The 16,728-nt window shown below is 39.5% G+C and overlaps 1 protein-coding gene across 1 annotated transcript; it reads right to left on the reverse strand.

The window, feature by feature from the left end:
• Positions 1 to 687: 687 nt before the first annotated feature.
• On the reverse strand, positions 688 to 1,353 carry LOC121522452 (claudin-4-like). Its single transcript, XM_041806873.1, has one exon. It carries the CDS (start codon positions 1,351 to 1,353, stop codon positions 688 to 690), a length of 666 nt encoding a protein of 221 aa, XP_041662807.1.
• Positions 1,354 to 16,728: the final 15,375 nt, after the last annotated feature.

The following is a 16,728-nucleotide window of genomic DNA, read 5'->3' on the forward strand; positions in this document are numbered from 1 at the left end:
TCCTACAGGTGAAGAAAGGTAAACACCTCCAGACTGGATCAATAGGCTCTTTGTGGCTCCCTTACAGTGCAGGTTACATCTCCTCACAGACAGACTTTTATCTCTGACTCAGTTTCACTGTTGCAAATGGAGGACGGGCTACAATGGCCGGGAAGCATAAGGTGCTCTCTGAAACAGGCGGCCCATTGTGTCCTCCCTCCATTAACAATGAAACAAAATACCTAATTTAAGCATTCACCAGTACAGATCTTATTAGTCAGAATCAGCTGAACTCTGCAGATGGCTTCTGCCCCAGTTTCTGCATACCAATGAACCTGTGCATGCTTACTTTAGTTTCATTTAATTTAAGCATCAGTTTCTGAGTCTGCTGTGTGGTAAAAAAAAGGGTTTTATTCATGATCTTGTAAAAGCATTGATCAAAACATAATCAGCATTGACACTGTGTGTGCAGAGAAATCAGAAAACATCTTACTTTGTAGAGATGCCAAAATCTACAAATCAGATGTATTTATATTTGCATTAAACATTATCGATAACATGCATAAATGCTAAAAAATAGTAGTAAAATAAACAGAGGGGAGAGCTGCACCAGTAGTACTTAATGTTCAAGCCCAAACATCCAGCTGTTAATCAAAAATGTTGTCACATTAGTCATAGTCTCTTCATCTGCACCTACATACAGGTATTTCATACATAGTCTCTCCTGGTGTATCCGTTGACTGACATGGTCTTGACAGGTAAATAGTCCATCCGTGGAGGCACAGAGCCACTACTCCCAGCTGTAGCTGTTTTAGACGGACAGGAGCAGCAAAGCAGGGCTCCCCCTAGGATGAGCAGGCAGGAGGCAGCCCAGCCGAAGTACAGAGCGTTCCCAAACTCCCTCTTCCCCGTCTCCTCCAGCAGCGGGTCATAAAAGCCTAGAACGATGGCATGAGCTGTCCAAGAAACAGCCACCAGCAGCAGCAGTCCAGCCACCACGAAGACCACTCCAGCAGCCACCACCAGCCGAGGTTTACTGCTCACGTCCCGGCTGCAGTTGGTGCACTTAGCACCGGCCACCGACAGACAAATGCCAATGATGCTGAGCACCATGGAGACGATGACCAGAGCACGAGCCGCCTGCAGTTCCACAGGCAGCCCCAGCATGGAGTCGTGCACCTTGCAGTGCATCTGGCCTGTGCTCTGCACCGAACAGTTCATCCACAAACCCTCCCAGATCACCTGTGAGATGACGATGTTCTGACCGATGTAAGCAGCCACTCGCCACATGGGCAGGCCGCATGCCACCATCACGCCCAACCACCCGGCCACAGCCAGGATCATCCCGAGGATCTCCAAGCCTGTAGAGTACATGGTTGGAGCTGGGGATGAGAGACTCTCTCTTCCAGGGCTCTTTGGGATAGAAGGCCCTGTGTCTGCAGGTTCAACCCTCCTGAGATGACAGCGATATCGGATCTCGCTGGCTCAAGGTCCTGCTTAAGACTTTTAGTGGGAGAGGAAGAGAGAGGGAGAAACCTTCTTTATACGGCTTAGACGTCTGAAGGTGGAGTCAGCTTAAGGTGGCATCATGTTTACCTTCAAACTACACCTGGATATGGGGATACAGTCATATATCTGATGTCACATGACTGCTTTTGAAAAGATGCTTTGTCATATACCTGAGCATCCTAGACAATTGTTACCTATTAATTCATCCTTCAGCAGAAAGCTGTCTTTAGTTCTTGCCTCATTTACACAGAGGAAGTGCTTCAGCAATCATGTAGCATCTTCAGCTCTTATAAATGTAAGGATGTGTTTATCTGCATTCTTTTTTAGTCTGTTGATTCTGAAAACATCTGCATATCTGTCTATATATGTGACATGAGGCAACCTTGAGTACAAAATGCTGAATCACCATCTGAATGAGCTCTCCATGCACTTAAAGGAGCAACAATGACGGGCCTTGTTTTTAGTTGGTCAGCACATAATACCTCCATGAAGAAGAAAAAAGCCCTCATTATTGAGGCCTCACCAAGGCCGCCTATAAGGGGGGGAGAAAGGGGAGAGTTTCTGGGGCCCGGCCAAAATTGGGGGCCCACGGAGTCTGCAAAATCATGGTCCACTGTAAAGTTAAGCTGTGATAACCAACATTTATTCTTAACCTAATAATAGCCTCTTTCATCAAAGCATCAAAAATACATTTTATTTATTTATGCTGTGGTATGATATAGCCAAAAATGTGAAGTGATTTTCTTAAAACAGAATTACCTTCTTTATTTTATTTTTTCTTTTACAGTGTTAGCAGTTTTAATGGACACACTGACTAAACATTTGGAAAATGATGTCAGACTTCATAGCTAAGCCATGATGTGCACAAACGCAGGATACCAGAGAATAAAGCAGGAGAACCGAAACAACTTTAAGGGAAAAATAATCAAATAATTACAAAGCAAAAGCAAAAATGGGCTAAATGATTCAAAGTGGCAAATCTGGGTTGAGAAAGCCAAAAAGCAGGCAAAAATGGTGAAAAGCAGTTAATAAGTGACAAAAACAGGTTAAAAGTAGCAGTATGGGTTTAGTGTGGCAAAAATGGGTGGAAGCAGTGATGAAAAGGGTTAAAATGTGGCACGAATGAATAATTTGGACATCTGAACTTAATAATAGCTTGACATACTTTTCACCTCCAGAATGAGGTAACTGTTAGCTAGGATGCTAGCGCCAATGCTACTGATCCAACACACATACGTTAATATCATTAATGAATCAAACTTGCCTTCTTTGAGTGCTCATAGATATGCACATTGTCTGACCCTAATTTATAAGGCTTTTTTGGGTTTGATTCCACCTTATATGTGTGCTTTATTGCAGAAAACAAGCAGTTGCTATGCCTTGCATTCTTGCACCACTAGTTTTATCTGTTCCTTGGGTAAGGACTGAATTTGGAAAAAGAGCTTTCAGCTTTGCTGCCCCTCTGCATGGAATACTCTACAGACGGAACTGAAACTCTGAGGTTTTTCCACTTGGAGCCTTCCATTCTATCCTGAGGGACAGACAGTGTGAGACCACTGAACAGTGCCTGTGTTTTAAATCTTAAATTGTTGTTTGTCGTTGTGTTATAGCTTCATATTAAAAACACTATTGCACCTCTAAAATTGTATGTTTTAATCTATATTGTCACTTCTTTGTGGCTTTTATCTGGTTAAATTACAAAAAAAAAAAAATCACAACTGGGGAGGGCCCACTTTCTGGGTTTATCAGGGGCCCAGACAATTCTGTGGGCAGTGACAGTGCTGGTGTTAGTGACCCCAAATGGCAGCCTGGCAATCAAAATAATTTACATTAGTATTTTTTCCAACTTCTTTTGCATCAGTTTTTTTTTTTAACAAGATCAGACCTGATCATAAATATCAAATGATATTTTTTAAATTTAAATGGAAGTTTAAGTCCATAAAACCCTGATTTTTGTGACTAGAAAAAAAAAAAAAACACACAAAAATACATAATCTCACAATACTGCATGCAAACTGGATTTTCTCCAAGGAGATTATCACAGCCTTGAACATGTTAATAATGAGCAACAACTTAGATTTATATGTTCTATTATTAATGTTTTAAATACACAAGAGTGTCCAGACAGGAAGCAGTGAAACATTATGGATGTTTCCCTCATTACCAATTATGGAAAAAAGCCGACATTTCCTGATGAAGAGGAAAAACTGCAGATCTGAAGCAATGACTCCAGAATGAAAGCCTAATATCATTACATGAATGTGTTCCACTGCAATGGCTGGGGGATCAAAAATTGTGGTTTAATGCGTTTCAATGAGGCTTTTTTTGTCGTGAACATCCCAAGTGTATACAAAAAGTGCTCAGAGCGTATCACTGACCGGTTACAGCTTCTGATATTAAAACTTTAACATTTTATAAAAAAAAAAAAAAAAACTCAGAAATATATGCTGTTGGCATTAACACAGTCAAAATGACAACAAAAAAGACCAAAAAAGCTACAAAATGGCCCAAACTCCCTCCAAGAGTTAAAGGTGTTTATATGGAGGATGTATATAAACTATGTGGGATAAAATGCACTGAGAGTGCCATAAGAGTGCTGTACCAACAGACAGAAGCAGAGACTGCTCAGCCTCCATGTTAGTGCAAACGTCAGACCTTAAATACATACCTAGGACTTAATGCTAGGTCGTCTGTGTAACTAATCCCTCCATAAATACCCCCTTTGTATGTGATCATTTTAGTGAAACCTCAGAGGACAAAGAGCACACACACTAAATCATCTCTGAAGTCTACACACCTTACATTACAATGATTTCACATTTCCTGTTTCACTGTAATTACTGAAAATGTCCAGAAAAACTGAGCTGACATCCACTTTTTCACATTCATCACAAGATGAAACCACAACAGGTGGGATTATCTGTTTTAATGATCTTGAATATCTTGTTTAAGAGACAAAAGAGAGGTCAGGGTTGGCTGGTGAGCTGTGTCGTTACAGGCTTTCCTGTAATCATTAGAGGTCGTCTGGGGTCAGCGGTCAGGATGAGTCTCCTTGCTATCTTTTGTTAACTCTGCAAAGAGACAAACATGCAGACCCTCCCATCCTCCCACACAATCCTGGACTCTTACTGCTTCACCATACCATGATGGGAATCTCAGCATGTGGAACAAGTGACAAATCATCAAATCCTTAATTGCAGGATTTATTTACTGACAGCAGACATGATTGCATCACATCCACTGTTGTTACAACCTGACAGGCCTGATAGAGTGTTTCACATATCCATGGTATGGGAAATATTCTCATCCACCTAATAGACAGTGTTAGGGAAGGACCGACCCTTTAAAAGGAAAACTCAGAGGGTGACTGTACAAACATTTAGTCTGTCACATCCATTATCGGCAAAACAAAACATGACATACTAAGCATGCACCGCTCTGGGAACCAAACTACCTAATGTGAGCTCCACAGGCAGCTGTTGTTCTTATTGTACAGTATCAGAGGAGCCAGCGGATATCTAACTCTTGTTGAAGCCAGCCAGGAGAAAACAAAAACATGTTTCCTACAAAGAAAAGATTCCAGCGCTGTCCTTAGTTGTTTTTGATAAAGCAATGTTGGCTAGTTCTGATAAAACTGCCACTGAAGCAACTTCCACTCTAATCTCTTCATTGGCGGCCATTGCTTACAAGTTTGTTGCCGCTTAGACAGAACCATGCCTGTAGTTACCACCTCTGTCTCCTTAAATGACACCCACCAGTCCCGCCATCCTCTGACCAGTTACATGCCCAGTGATGAACCTTGAAAAGCAAATGGACTGGTTTGATTCCATGTCTGTCATCACTGAAGTTTTTTTCTTGTAAATCTAAAATGTTTGTTCCCGGTCAGAAAATGACAGGACCAATCAGCAACATTAACCTCCCAAGACCCTGCCTACACATATAAGGACATTATATCCTGGCTTTAAGACAAAATCACATTACTATAAATGTCTACTACTAGACTTTTTGAGAAAATTGCACTTTCCATTGAAGTTTAAATTTTTCATTTGAAATACTGGGAGAATTTAACCTAATTTTCAGGAATTTTCACTGATAATTTTGGGATTATATCTTCGAAATTTTCAAGAATTTCTATGGAAAATTTGGGAGATCTTTGTGTTTTTTAGAAGCTTCATTGGAAGTGTATTTGTGTTAAAAATTTTCAGTATTGCATGAAAAACTTGGATTTGTTTTTGCATGTTTTGAGGATTGTGTTTTTTTCCATTTTCAGTAATTTTGTGTTAATTTAGAAAATGTATTTAGAAATTATATTTCCAAATACATTTCCAAAGTCCTCCAAAGTCAGAGGTCTTTTATTTCATTTTTCATGCAATTTGGGGGAATATATTTGTACATTTTGGGGAATTTGCTTTGAGAATCTTTCAGGGATGTAAATTGAATGTTTGGGGGAATTTTTTTTTTATTAAAATTTAGACTTTATGGTCAAGTTTTATTGAAACATTTGTGGATTATTCAAAGAAATTTAGGTGTGTTTTTTTCCACGACATTTTAAAGAAATATGTTTTTTAGAACTTTTCACAGATATTTTAGGTAGGTTCTTTAAGGTTTAAGGGATTTTGTGTTGATATTGAACTTCATTTTTGGTCTAAATTATTTCCTTTTCAGAGTAAAGGCTGAGCTTGTGAACTTATTGGGTCTAAACTATCCCAAATAAGTGGGATAAAATAAAAATGCATTCCAAACAAAAGCTCAGGTCTCAGGAGGTTAAAGGAGAATGAGGCAGTCTGATTAGGTGTGGTGTACAGCTAGCCTGTAAATAATGTTGGAAGTGCAAATATAAGTACAGATGCAGCTGTAGTGGGGGTCTAGCTGCAGACAGCAGCTCTCAGATGCCACTCTTGCAACCCCCCACTGTGAGACGCACCACCACTGTTAGGACAGAAGTGACGTGATTTGTTGGTACGCAGTATTTCCTGTTTACACGTAGTTACACAAACAGTGGCTCTATTAGCTTTAGCTACATTATGAAAGCTTAGGCTTTAGTAGCATTGGCATCACTAAGAAAACGTAGCTACCTAAGCTACATAGGTTACATAGCTAAGTTAGCCTGAGCAACAATGGCTTTAGCTTAATTACATAATGCAGCTTTGTTAGCTTTAGCTACATAATGAAAGCTTAAGCTTTGGTAACATTCACTTTAGCAACATTGCTAAAGAAAATATAGCTACCTAAGCTACATAGGTTGCATAGCAACATTAGCCTAAGCAAAATTTGCTTCAGCTAAATTACATAATGCAGCTTTGTTAGCTTTAGCTACATTACGAAAGTTACGTTATAGAGTGCTGTCATGGAGTTGAGCTTTTTTCTGTATGACGGTTTAGTTGGATACATTACGTGTTTTGTTGGTTCTGCATGTTGGGTTTTTAACTTTTTGATATCCTTACCTTCACCCTATACGGGAACTTTAATCAAGCAAGTTTTTGTGTATATTTCCACCCTGACAGTAAGGTGTCTGACAGCAGTGGTCTGCAGACCAGGTAGCTGAGAGAGGTGGTCTGCAGCCAGACTGTCTTGGATATAGCAACAGCTTTATCAGAACTGGAAAAAAAAAGTAATATTTAAAGATTATTTTGGGGCATTTCCCTTTATCTGGACACCCGAAGAAAGACAGGAGAGAATGATTAAAGAAATGCACAAAATACAAGCCAAGGAACTGATCCTGTGAACAGTATGATGAAGACCACAGCTTCTGCTCACGGGCGCCTGCTCTACCTACTGAGCTACATTAGCACTGACAATATTTCTTCATTAAAAGAAGAGCAAAGAACTGCTCTGAAAAGTCTTCTTGGTGGAAAGATGTTTTTACTCTTCTCTGACCAGTGACAGAAAAAGTTTGATCCACAAGCTGCCAACTGGCTCCACTGATAGTGAACAATGACAAGGGCTGCCTGTTGGGCTTGGGTTATATAGTTTACTCCCCTGGATGGTGCATATGCAAAGGCTTTGTTGCTCTGAGTGGCTTGCAATGAATTTGACGGACCAAAATTTTGTCCAGCCACCCTCTGAGAATAGTTTAAGCCCTTCCAGACACCATCTATGGGGTGTTGCCCAGATGGATGTGGAATATATATCCCATACAATGGATACGTGAAAGAGTGTCTGGCATGTCAGGTTATCATGGGCTTTGCAAAGTTTCCAATATTATTAACAAAAGTGATATCAGAAGTCCTCTTCATTTTGATTGGTCACAGAGGGAGAGGTGAGTGCATCAAAACAAAACAGCTAGCACTGAGTGACTGTAAGTATGCTTATTTATACTGTAACAACTGGTGTTTTAACATGGGGGGGTTAATGTGACTTCCAGTGCTTCTGCAGTCAACCTCAAGAGGTCTGCAGTTTCTTTTTTTGCACTTCTTTTTTCAACTCCAGAAGTTATCGCTTGCTTTGCATTCAGCTTTTCTGCAAGAAGAGAGCATTTTCTCTACCTTGTTTAATCCAAAGTCTTCCAAAGTCAGAGGTCTTTTAAGGTCTTTGAGTGTGAGGAGGATAAGGAGTGAGCAGGCCTGTCCATGTTGATTGGTGCTGTAAGGGAATTTTCTGAAATTCCAGGGTAGATGAACTTCAGCTGGATCTCTGGAGTTACTCTTTAACTCAGAAAGAGGACATGATGGGTTGCTTTAATTGGAACCCTGCTGTTGCCCTTCATACAGGGTGATCTACACAGGTTGTTTATGCCTCATTACGCCTGCATTGTCCTCAGAGTTACTGAGGAGGTGGTCATATGTCAGATTTATCCAGCCTTCAAAGACCCCTGGAGACAGCTCCAGTTCTGTTAAGAGTCAAATTCACCAGTGAATCCTAAACGATCTCAAAGCTTTAAATAAAATTATTATTCCTGCAGTTTGACTGACCAATTTTATCTTTTTAGAACAGACTGCTTCAGGTAATCTTTTGAAACAGATCATGTGAATTAAACGGTTGGTATCTGTTTAGCAGGCAGGGGGAGCCACTGTGACAGTCTATCTGTTGGCTGTGAATTCAGTTTGGTTCTGCAGATAACGCCCATCATAAGGATTTGTTGCTTTTTGTGAGTGTAGAGTGACAGTAGATAAACATGAGGGTGTGTTTAATATGTTTTATTAATGTTTGCACAATAAACAGATTCTCTTCAGTCTTTAGTTCTTTTTTATTATCTATTTTAATTGCATTGCATGAGGCACTTTGTAGGCTGGATTATGAAATGGCCAAAATTAGTAAATGATTGCTTTATTGCTGGTTGAAAAGGTAAGATTTTGTTAAAATAGTACTAACCCTTCATTGTTTCCATAGCAAACAGCAAACATTGTGCCTAAATATTCTCCTGAATTTCTTTGGAGTTATATGGAGGCAGTCTGTACTAGGAATGTTTGTTTTTGGGGAGTCTGCCTACAGTAATGTTTTTATTCCTTGGAACTGTGGTTTATTAGATAACACCAGATACAGCCTGAATCATAGCAGCAGACGTGATTGGCTAACAGCTCCAGAACAGCATGGCATCTGGTACAGGATTAGGAGGTGTTGCTTCTGGCATGCTCTCTTCAACCTTAATTCTGCATCAACAAACTCCTATACCCTAGAAATACTCAAGAAATATGTATGCTCTACACTAGTCCATTTTTCCTTGGAGCCCCCCTACATGTACCTTAGAAAAGCGGAGTTCCCCTAAGACCCAAGAGATGAGAAAAATTGACACGCTGCCACCAAAAATTAACATAGATTTTAATTGTTGTTTAATTGACAAACCCTAAACGAAGGCCTTTGAATGCTTTTCCTATCAAAAGACCTTTCTATAAACAAATATATTAATTAACTAATTAAGTAATTGCTTTATCATGGTTTTAATCAATGTTTGCAAATCTAATTTTGGCAACCCCAGAGTGGACAAAGCATCGTGCCCCAAAACTTTTTTTGGTGGGCCTCCTTCTGGAAGATGAAAATGTTTGCTTTCTGTGATTTTTCACACATAAGATTTTCTGAAAAGTCCTGCCCTTCCCAAATGTTTTCTGTAGGAGCATTCCCAGATGATTGTGAAATATATTCAGCCGATCTGATGTGTCCGGTCAACTGTTCCCTGCTGACAGGGCTTTATGTTTTAAACTTTAAGGGTCCTTCAGTTCTCAACCCACAGACATTAGGGACAGCACAATTACACACATCTAAACACTAATCACTCTGCCAGAACACACAATTCAGTCAGGCATTTCAACAGGCAGCCCTGATAGTTTCAGTCAGCCATATAGTCAGTTTTAACCTCGTCTTATTTTCCTTGTATTCAGATATTTTGTAAACTAGTGTAGTAACAATAGTATTTGTTCCCTGGTCACAAAAGATCTCCAAGGTGGATCCCGTTTGACCTCTGTCTGTACATAACAATCCTTTCTTTTCTATTTTATCTACTTCAAACATGGCTGTTATTCAGAGAGTTCAGCTCATTCACTGCAGGTGCAGCTCTTTCTCTACATGTAGACACATGTAGAGCACCTTGCCAAACATTCACCTGTTATGGGAGCGGGAGCGGGTCTGACTGGTTTGAAGTCCTGGCGTCTGCTGCAGGTTGTTGTTTCATCACAAAAGTCTCAACTCTTTTTAAAACTAACAACCATGACATTTTTCCGTGTGTGTCAAAGCCCCTATTTCATGTTGTTTTTAATTCAGTTAAGATTTTAATTATTGTGATTTTTGCCCAAGTAATAAATTATCTAAAGACAATACGTCAGTAGTTTTACAGGTGATGAAAGATGGAAACGGTGTGAGAGGAAGTGAGAGATTGACTGGATTAAAGAAAACAGAAGAAATGACGTTCCTGCATTTGTTCAAGCAGAAAAAATCCATTCTGTGTAAAACTTCAGAAAAATTAGGAACTGAAAATGTCCTGATGGCACAAACACAAACCTCAGTCACTCCCTCTTTAACCACTGAAATACGTCTGTTCTCACGTGTATGGGAGCTTTTATCGAGACTGTAGCATGTTTACATGAAATGAATTTCACACACTCACTTCAAACTCTGTGAAAAAGCCTTTCTGAAAGACTGAAGAATGACTTTTACATCAGAAAAAAACCCTGACTTAGAGAAACCAGATTTTAAAACAGTACAGTCTTGATGTTAAAACAATCTTCAGTGAACAATCTTCTTTGTAAAAACTTCTTTCATCAACACTTGCTGTTTATGTCATGTGATCATGTGTCACACCTCAGCATGTATGACTCACTGACAGTCTCACAGAGGCATCTATGTGACAAAATTACCCCTGAAACTGTGACTGTACCTGATCATGGCCCCAGGTAGGCCTCTGATGACATCACTCTCCAAATATAGACATGACCCTCCCACACTGATACAAACACGCAGTGTTCCCATGACGATACCTGATACTAAAGTTGTTTTTTTTTTAAATATCTATAAAAAGAAAACACAAACAAGGTAACTACAGACAGCTCCTCTTACGTCACAAAATCTTACCCCCCTCCCTCCCCCTCTATGTCCTACTGACAATCATGTCAGACTCAACTTTCCAAGGTTAATCGTTCCAAAATCAAGCCTTTTTCACTTTTCTAGATGGAGTTTTGTAGTCCAAAGGTGCAGAATAAAGCTGTTTACAGCAGTTTTTCTGCTGCTATCACTTTGCTGTAGCCATATTTTGCTAATATTATTTTATTTATTCATCCGTTAAAGCCTTGGCTTGATTCTAGAAGTTATTTTGAGTTAATTGGTTGGTACTTTACCCTCCTTTATGCTGTCATTGGTGGAACTTTGGGCACTTTAATCACTTTAATCCCTTTTTTAAAAATCATTTAGTCAGTTTTAAATAGCTTCCTCTTCTCTATCGAGTTGTTTTATTGTTACTTCTGTTTTGTATTTTGTGTGTCACATGCAGTGACGGACTCAGGATTTCTAAGGGGCACTGGTGTTGCACCATCGTTCAAACAGTTGTCAAACATTTATAGTGAAATTATTAGAAATCCTGTTTAATATTTTGTTTTTAAATATATGCTTATACCTGTTAAACCTCTGTAAAATCAGACACGAATAACAGAATATCAAACCTTTGATTTAACAAAGATAAACAAGGATGTCAATGGAAATAAGCTTTTTACTGAGGAGTATAGAACTTAATTGCATTGTCTCCACTGTTGGACATGTGGTGTCATCCACTGGTAGGACATCCTGCTCAATGACAGACCACCCAGGGGGTCACTATCACTCAATGTACACTGGAGAAGAGGATGAAAGGGCAATTTATCATGTATTGTCTGTTAAAAGACACCACAGAGGGTGATTTGTCAGATGTTGTCCCCTCAGAGGACACTTTATTGTGTTACACCATAGAAGAGGGCACTTTCTCTGATTTTTCATAAATTAGGGCACCAAGAAAGGGTCCACCGGTGTCATAATGGACGTCACTATCTTGCTGGCTGCAAAACAAACCAACCTACCTATACAAATAAATTTATCTGAACCAACCAGAACAAATCTTTACTCTCAACCTCCCAAATAATGAATCTAAGAAACGAAATAAGTCAAAAGACAAAAGAAAAGTCAGAGTTTAAGGGAAATTAGACAGGCATACTGCTGAGAACATCACCATAAAAAAACAGTGAAAATGTGCAGTTAAAAAACTGACTTGGTATTAATGCATGCTCATTCCTAATTAAGTAAGATAAACTGTAATCACACTGCCCCCATGAATTTAAATCAGAATCTCAGCAATATTGTATGTGAGCTAGGGCTGGACAATGCATTGATTTTATCAATAAGTCACATTTTGGCAAATTAAGATTTTAAAAATCTTGAACTTCAAGCTTTCAGCTTACACTGTAGCTCCTAAAAGGAAATGTAGTTTATTTCTGTGATGTATTGAAGTTTGTTGACTTGTTCTCAGCCTTTTTCCATTTGTATTTTGATAAAACAGGAATTTAAATGAACTCAGATTATTAATTGGGTTAACCTGACACATCAGATCGACTGTTTCTCATCTCCATTATGTAGCATATATTCCATATTCATCTAGGAAACATCCCATACAAGGTGTTCGGAAAGGGTAGGATTTTGTAAAAAAATTCTCGGCAGGTGATTGGTCGAATGTTCTGTCTGCAACAAGACAAAATGAGGTTGTATGTGCAGCTCTGGTAATATGAGTTCCGCAGACAGGCAATGCCATAGTTTATAAATGGTGGAGCTTGTTGGTGGATTAAAGTCATGCTGAGGCCAGTTGGGGGAAGTGCAAAAGCATCTTCCCTTCCATGTGTCTTTCTTTTAATAAAGAAAGGTTAACTGCTTCTGATAAAACTGCCATGATACCGTATCTACATCTGAGCTAATTACCCTGGTCTATCTTGAACTTATGTCAAAGCAGGTTGGAGGAGTGCGGAAACATTTTTTTACATCATGAAAAGATGTCAGTACTGTTCTTTGCTCCTTATTTCATAAAGAAATGTGGTCCAGTTCTGATAAAAACTGCCGAGACACTGTAGCTACATCTGAGCTAACAGCTCACAGTGCATCTTAACCCCACCCATTGTTACCACCTCAGTCTCTGATTGGTCAGATCAGCTCTCAGATGTGGAACAATTGTTTTAGACTAGAGCTTTGCAAGATGGATCTGTCTGATGACAGACGTGGAATCTGGCCAATCTGTCTGCTTTGAGAGGTTAAAAATTGGGTTTGGAGTAAAAAAAAAACATCAAAGATTTTATTTGTAGGCCATATCATGTGCTCACACTTGAGAGAAAATATTTTCCTTGCTTTCTATCTCTATCTATCTGGTATAAAACATTCGCAGCATTAACACAAAGCCAACATCTAACATTCTGTGTATGGAATAACCTGCCTGAATAACAACAAATGCACAGAAAGCTCAGTGAGTCACAAAAGATCCATTAAAATGGTAGCTTGACTTTACTTTTTTTTTTTCAGCTCAGTTCCTGAGTACTGTTGAGCAAGGCACCGAACCCCCAGCTGCTTGGGTGCTTGATCACATGAAACCACTGTAGGTGAATTTCAGCCTTTTAAGTGAAAACTTCCCCTTTGGGATTTATAATCAAATTACAAAAAAGCACAGCTAAGTGGACTAAATTGAGACAACTATCATCACTGCAGCTTGATTCTGCATTTTGAGCTTCACATTGATGAATAATGAGGCAGCTAGTTCAGCAGAAGGGTTGGACTGGATTTAGAGCCAGAGCGACGGTTACAGTGAAGTCTGGGCTTGCCTTAGAGTACCTGCTGACACTTGTCACCACGGCTCCCTCTGGCATTTTCTCAGGGATGTGGAGTCAAGTCTTTAACCTGTTATGCAAAATTTGTACTGTTCTCTTTGACACTGCAGAGCGACCTCAGAACTCCGGCTCCTTTTATTACTCAGGTTAAATGAGAACTAAACTTTTCATGCCCTTTACTCTAAAAATATGAAACAGATCTTGCTGTCATTTAGCATGACCCCTTTTTAGATTAAAATAGCACATTAAATCCGTTGTGCTGTTTTGTTTGTCTGAAAATAAAGATTAATTCAAAAGAGGAAGTGGCTCAGCTATCTGGAGTCCTCTTATCAGTCAAGCTGATGCTTCCTGTAAACATCTGCATCAAGATAAAGGACCGACACTGCTGTGCATCAGGCATTTACTTGTGTATGACGGCATATTAAAGATTCAACATGTGCACTGAAATATTTATTCATTTTAAAAAGGGACCATTCGTATTCTATGTATATAACATGTATTGACGTCTTACAGTATCATAAATATTCTCTGAAGTTGTCAAAGAGAGAAATTCTTAGTTTTTTTGTAATTGTGACAGGACATGTCTTTTCGTTGTGGCAGCCATAGGTTGTGAGTTTAATTGCAGGACCTCATGTCTGTAAAATGGAGCCCCCAAAAACATTTCCAGTGAGTTGAGGCCAGCACTGCTCAGCGGCACCCACCTCCATGGCCTCCTTCTCAGTACTACTTCTTGTTTTGCAATGATAAAACATCACCTCATTTACTAAACAGAAAACTACTGTTGTTTTCATCCATACATTTTTCACATTGTGAGGGAGAAATGCACTTAAAAGTGCACTGTCTTAGGGTGCAGATGGCCTAGTGGTCAATGGCTCATCCCTAGACGAGCCTCATCCCTGTTTCCAGTTCTATCCACTGTCCTCCTCTGTCAATAAAGGCTAAAATGGCCCAAAATATATGTTTTAAAAACAGTGCACTGTCCGTTGGAGAGTGTAACCAATGACACACTGCATGTGCACTAGGGGTGGAAATTGAGGTGCAGTATATGATGTGGAATAACACAACACTGTTATGCTGGTGTATTTTGGGCATGAGAAATAACGCTGTCAAATTAGATTTTAATCGATTTTAATCATCATTAATTTAAAAATTAATGCAGTAATTATGGACCTTAATTAATAAGGATTAATGACATTTATCTCGACTAGATTGAAACTAAATTGTAAGGATGTTTGTTTGAAAATGAAGACTTGTGTTTAGTGAATTTCCTGCCCCTATCCTCAACAAGTTAAAGGACTGACATTACTATGCATGGGACATTTACTCTGGTATGAAAGCATATGAAACATATCAATCAGAGGGTGCAGAGAAGAAGATGCTGCATGAGTGTAAACTCATTGTTGACTATGTGAATTGTTCATAAACAGGTGAGCGTGGCCTTCCTGAGGCAGATCAGGACTAATCTCACCTGAAACCATCTCTCCTCAGATCCCTAATTGGAGAAATTCCTCTGTGGCTCCTTGTGTGTGGAACCCAATCTCCATGGCCAGGGCCGAGGAGGCTTAAATGATCCTACCTTGGATAAAATAGAGTCATTATAGTCCTAACAGCAGTTTTGGCTCTAAAACACTGCCTCTATTCAGTCCTGAAACGATCAACGTCTCTTTGCCCCCTCTCACTGTTCCCTCTTTTTTTTAACAACACTCTGTCATCTGGGATCACTTGGCATAGTGTGACCATTTCTCCAACGTCTCCCTCCTGCTGTCTTCTCACTGCTGAGGAAACTATCGATTAATCAATCAGGACCCTCGGACTACAGAGTGAACATCTTTCTTCAAGGACAACCTGCAGAACGCTTCGACCGCCCCGGTTTAAAGGACTGACATCACTGCAAGGTCAGCTTTGAAATCCCTGTCTTTCATTCATGCATGCTCCAATAATCAATGCTTCCTTCTGACTGGAGTAATAGGGTTGATGTGCTTGTATAATTATATAAAAGAACAACTATGGAATTGTCCTTTAGCTGTGCTGGCAGTGTTTTTCTCTTGTACTGATCACTGTTGGAGAGGATTTCTGATGTTATGTATGGTACCATGACAGAGTGACATACTAAAACAGGTTGAGCTTTTCCCAAACTGCTCAATTTTGTTGTTTAAAGTTCGTATAAATAATGTAAAAATTCAAGAATATTTAAGGCAATAAATGTACAGTTTTGCCAATATTTGGGGAGGGTTTTTTTGTATTCTGTGTTCAAGCAATCATTTTTATTTCCATAGCACAACAGACCTTTTGTAAAGTGTTCCTTGGTTGCAGTTATACGTTGGACAAGATCTTCTGTTATTGGGCTCCTGCTCATTTAAAACATCTGTAAACCCTCGATTCTACTGACTTTCATACATATCTAATTCACTGATTCTTTTTAAAACTTGGCCTCAGTGAAAGAATAAAGACAAAGCTGCCACAGGGAGTATGAGGATTACTCCTAACATTTCAATTTGCCAAGCTAGACCAGCACTGACATTAGGTTGCAAGGTGATGAACAACAATCTCAGCATTACATTACACTAAAGTTACTAGCAGTATAACATTAGAAGGTTGCTCTTAAAAATGTTTAAGCTACTTGAAATAGTAAAACATCACATTTATCAGGCAGTACTTGTGCTTCCTTGTACTTTTGGCTATAAGTGATTGCCAATGGGTTGAATTGCCAGTGTGCATTTTTCACAATCAAGGGCATACTCTGGTATTTTTGAAGTTGGGTTGTATAAGGTACTTGGTAATTTCCATCTATTTTCTATATCGCTCATCCCCTTGAGGGTTGCGGGGGGCTGGAGCCTATCCCAGCTATCATCGGGTGAGAGGCGGGGTGCACCCTGGACTGGTCATCAGTCAATCACAGGGCTGACATATAGAGACCAACAACCAGGCATGCTCATATTCACACCTACGACCAATTTAGAGTCACCAATTAACCTAATGAGCA

This window comes from Cheilinus undulatus, linkage group 2 (assembly GCF_018320785.1).
Source record: "Cheilinus undulatus linkage group 2, ASM1832078v1, whole genome shotgun sequence".
NCBI classification, from domain to species: domain Eukaryota; kingdom Metazoa; phylum Chordata; class Actinopteri; order Labriformes; family Labridae; genus Cheilinus; species Cheilinus undulatus.